The following is a 5057-nucleotide window of genomic DNA, read 5'->3' on the forward strand; positions in this document are numbered from 1 at the left end:
AAACACATAGTTTACGTGCGACAACCTTAATTTGCCTCGGTCGTCCTCAGAGCTCGTCCTCGTGTCTCTGCCGTGTGTTTCAGGGTTTGGTGGCGTTGCGAGAGTCGGCCTCAGTCCGGGGTCCACCGCTGTTCTCTCCTGCAGCCCGTCACCTGCAATGACAGTCATCGGGCCCGATGACGCGGCGTTGCTTCGGGGTTGGATTTGAGCGGCCGCCTCTTTAATATTCTGGCGCTGCACACGGCGAAATGCTGCTCGGACCCACGGGACCCTGCAGATGGGCCGGCTCGCGCCGTCGCATCCAGACGGTGAAATGTCACCATCATGTCAGGGGAGAGAGCGGCGTGGCTTCAGGCCCGGCGGCCACCAGTCGTCACACTGCACATGCACGCCGAGGCCGAGGCCACGCCGCGCCGCGCCCGTCCACCAGCGCTGGAAAAAGCAGGACTGTGAGTTTTATGGGGAGTTTTCACTACCTGCTCTTGGTACCATTTAATAGATTGAAAAAAGGGGGCGGGGCTTCCTGCCAGTATGTCTCTTTACTCGGGAACATTACAAACAAATATTGTGACGTCTCTGCAGCTGTGCTCTGGTTGCAATGTTCAGGTTCAGTGATGATGTTTGTTGGTTCCGACTCTTTTGTGTCCCCTGAACGCACCGTTAGAGCGAGTTGACCTGTGATTGGCTGAGAGTGGAGAAGGGGGCGGGACGCTGCAAGAGTAAAGCACAGTGACTTGGTGAAGTAACTTCCTGGTTTGGAAATAGTAACGCGTTAGATTACTGGTGACTGAAAATCCGCAAAACTATCTTCACTTTTGTTCCTTCGGCTCATGTAAACAAACATGGCGGCCCCCGTAGTGGCGTGACTCTCCCTCCATTTTCTAGCTTTGGGATCTGTGTCGGTAGGTTTATAGTTGAGATAGCATCTGATTCCTCGTCAGTCCATCGGTATTGTTTTCTGCACACGTCAGTGTGGTTTCATCCCAAGGACAAGCAACAGCGCCCTCCTGTGGCCCGGCATACTAACTACATCATTGTCAGGTGTGTCTCCACCCTGTACGCAGTACAGACCAACACAACAGGAGCTTATTAAATAAAACTAAAACAAGTCTTTGTCACTGACTCGCCCGTCAGTCACAACCGCCATGTGTTTAATGTAGTGAAGTGAGCGTCGGGAGGCGGCGGCGCGGCGTCAGGGAGCTGGTCCCGGCAGCGCCTGGTGATTAGCACGCCAGCCAACTGGATTCCCGCTCATTATCTAGCAGGCTAATTACAAGCTAATTGTTTCAAGGGAGCGGGGTTAGCAAATCAACTCCACAAACTTGTGAAATTGTCAGAGACGATGCGGCGGCAGGGTAATCACCGTAATCAATGGCACGCCTGATTGTTTGGCTGAGAAACAAGTGAAGTGGCACCTGAGGAACCTGGAGGGATTTGAACAGCGAGACGAAGGAGACACTCCAACCTGGATGAACACCTTTGTTTATAAAGCGATAAATCGACAAACACGTCAATGCTGACGGTGTCAACGTGTGAAACATACAGCGTGGTTTAAAGTTACTCTACTCGAAACAAAATGTTTAAAATAAACTTTCCATAAAAGGAAACTTTTCTGCACAGAGAAAGAAAAAGAAAAACAATGAACCCGCAAGGGTTTCTGGGAAATCAAAGATGGCGTCGGGGCAGCTCCAGCGGAAATATTTGACCGATTCAGCACGAACACAAGATCCAGACGAGTCTTCAAGCCATGAAAACGGTGTAAACGTGAGTGTGTGACGCCTCGTTTACACAAAAACATGAAAACGCAGGACTGCTACAGAACAACGCTGAAAACACGACTTTCTGGAAAAAAAACAACAACAACAAAAACAACCTCTGATTCAGACAAAAGCAAAAGTGAACTTTTCTGAAGGTCTGCTCCCGATCCTGGTCGCCACGGTTACAGTAGCCAGTCGCTGTGCGTGTGCTCAGTGGCGAGACTGGACATGTGACGCTTCAGGGTCTGTAGCTCTGCAGCTGCTGGTAGAAGCCGGCGTTGGGCCGGACGGACGGCCGCGCCAGCTTCACCTGGCTCCACGCCGCCTCGAACGGCAGCCGCTCCCTCAACATCAGGTAGCCGATCACCACGGCGGCGGAGCGGGACACGCCGGCGTTACAGTGGACCAGCACCACGCCGTCCTGGGGGGGGGGAGGGAGGGGCACCAAACACTAGTTTCAGTTCTCAGTTCAGTTTGTTTTCATTACGTTACAAACAGAAACGGAAAGGAAGGAATTTGAGTTTTATTTTGGCGGAACAAAAACTCTCAATTGTTGAAGTCATCAGCCGAAAGGAGATTCACAGCGACACCTTCACAGGAAGTAAACAAGGCTCTCCACATAATGGCACGCAATTGTTTTATCTTCAACTAATATTACTCATTGTTACAACACGCATTCATTATACACTACACACAAGTTTTATATATATAGTTTATACACACACATCAAACATATATACATACATCATGTACACATATGCATATATGCACATGAATGTACATGACGTGTATATAATATTAATAATATACTATTTAAATTTCCTCAATTACGTTTTAAATACACAATATAGTGTGGCAATATTTAAATTAATAATAATATAATGTTCTCTATCACAATATATGCCTTTTATTGTGTTTATTAAGTATCAATATGTTTTATAACGTGATATATCATTACTGTCCAGGTCAAATTGTTGCTCTTCTTCCTCATCCTGACTAATGATATATGAGGAGGACAAACAGTTTCCAGCTCTTCCTTGATTTTCCTCCATTAGAATATTGGATCCTGGGAGCTGCATTCAGAATCTGCTGTGTCTGTGTGAGCTGGACTGGCTCCGCCCACACACGCGCATCTATGGGAAGAGGAGGAAGTCCTTCCTCTCGTGGTGCCATGTGCCAGAGCAGAGCTGCCTGATTGTGGGAGGAGTCAAAGGGGAGGAGCCAACCTTGATTGTGATTGGCTAAACCCCTGATGACACTATATAGGGTTTGATTTCTGATTGGCTGGTTGGAGCAACACACTTTTTAAAACCTGGAACAAGTCAGGGAGAGAGAGAACACACTTTATTCTCTTCTGGGGCGTCGTTCCAGGTGTGGAGACGATCAGTACTGCTGGAGAACCTTCAGGAAGTGGATTTTGTATAATATGACTCTTTAAAGATTCAGGAAAAGTGTTGTTTACTGAGGCGACGAGACCAGAGGAGAGTTATTTCACTGCGTCGTGACACTGGAGGAAAAACAACAGGTCTTTGTGACTTTGCAGCATCATTGAGAGCGGCGAGCAAAGTGGAGATTGAATGAATCCGCGTACGTGTCAAAAAATAAAAATCAAATTGCGATACGATTAATATTAATGCTGATGTAATTATTTGACTGCCGAGAGCGCCTGGCTGGAAATACATTGTTTAAAATTCCAGCCACAACGTGGAGACCGAGCACATTCATCTTGGGTTCACCGTGGATCGTCCCGCTGCCCAGTAAAACATCTTTTCAGGCTGAGACGGGGCGGCGAGCAGAGACCATAACCACATTTTACATTTTCTCTGTCAATCAATACCCATTGAGGGACAGCGGATTTAAATTGGCTGGCTGTAATTGACTTGCTATCGCTGTTATCTCGTGCTTTCCTTTTATAAAATACAACCCAATCAAGCGAGTTCCTCTGGGTAAAATACAATCTAATGACACAGAACCAACAGAGAATGATATCAGTCCTTTATAAGCTCCTCTCAATCTGAGAACGGTGCCTCCGATCTGGGCTGCTGTCTGCAGTCAGCTATTATCAGCCCTTGTTTTCTTTCCATAAAAAAAAAAAAAAAAACAACAACAAGAAAAGCACAGAGAAATACAGAAAAGTTCTACAGGCTGAAAATTGCCTGAGCGAGATAATCCATCACAGCAAACACTGAGACTTAATTTGGTTTTGTCAGAGTTTCTTGTTTTGCTGTTATTTCTCTGCGCTCCAGTTGAGTGTTTTCATATCGGTGCTCACATCACATTATGTTCTGCTTACGGTCAATCTCCTGACACACACACACACACACACACACACACAGACCACTGCCATGTTAAATTAGCCGGCCGATATGAAGGGAGACATTTCCAGGCTGCGTAAACTTCCTCCAGGGGGAAGGAATGAGAAAGAAACAGAAATGTTTAAGTAGATTTCTTTTATTCTTATCGAGGAAAAACCACAAACCTCTGCTGTGTGTGTGTGTGTGTGTGTTGTGTTGTGTTGTGTTGTGTTGTGTTGTGTTGTGTCTGCAGCAGTGAAGACGCTTCAGTACAGTTACCAAAGTGAATTCTGAAGGCCTGGGCAGATAGAGCAGTGGGTTGTATCATTTCTATTTTCTATTTCTCTTACTTTTTTACAACTGTTACTTGGCAGATTTCCTACAAACGCAGCGATATAGAAGTTGGACGGCACAACAACCAGCTGCAGTCAGGCCTGTTGGACATCTCATTACATTACATTACATCATTATCGGACCAAAGGAAAGCAGGAGCTGCCATGTCTCTGTTTGGATACAGCGCGCGGGTGTGTGTGTGTGTGTGTGTGTGTGTGTGTGTGTGTGTGTGTGTGTGTGTGTGTGTGTGTGTGTGCATACAAAGAAAACCCACTGCTGACGTCGACCATTCCTGCTGAGGTTTACCGGCACAAGCACAAATTATCCATATTATGTGTTTATCTAACTATTAGACCACAATGTATTCCTTCATTATCATACGAACATAATCACTGGCTGTTTGTGTGTCTTTAATAGCATTTGCTTGTGTGCACGTTGATTTACGTTGCGTGTACACGTGTTTGTTTGTGCGCGAGCAGCTGAATATTTGCATACACTGTGCCGTTTGCAGAAGGGTAGAATGTCTACGGAGGAGTTTTTAAAAGACCCCGTTCCATCTGAACAGCGTAGAGCCGCTTCCAGCTGATCCTCAACAGTTCCTGCAGTGGGAACAGCCGGACCAGACGTTTTCTGGACATTTCACTGCGTTTTGCAGCACAAGGTTCCATTCAAA

At 46.5% G+C, this 5057-nt stretch overlaps 1 protein-coding gene across 1 annotated transcript in view; it reads right to left on the minus strand.

The window, feature by feature from the left end:
* Positions 1–1571: 1571 nt before the first annotated feature.
* The window catches only part of LOC308138454 (dual specificity protein phosphatase 19-like), a gene marked incomplete at its 5' end in the record, with an annotated part of 31241 nt that continues 27755 nt past the window's right edge, over positions 1572–5057 (minus strand). The window contains 1 exon segment of the mRNA XM_080507566.1: positions 1572–2178. Within this exon segment, the coding sequence (XP_080363692.1) occupies positions 1996–2178 (183 nt within the window). The 3' untranslated portion in view covers positions 1572–1995.

Source organism: Blennius ocellaris (assembly GCF_963422515.1).
Source record: "Blennius ocellaris genome assembly, chromosome: 13".
Classification (NCBI taxonomy): Eukaryota; Metazoa; Chordata; class Actinopteri; order Blenniiformes; family Blenniidae; genus Blennius; species Blennius ocellaris.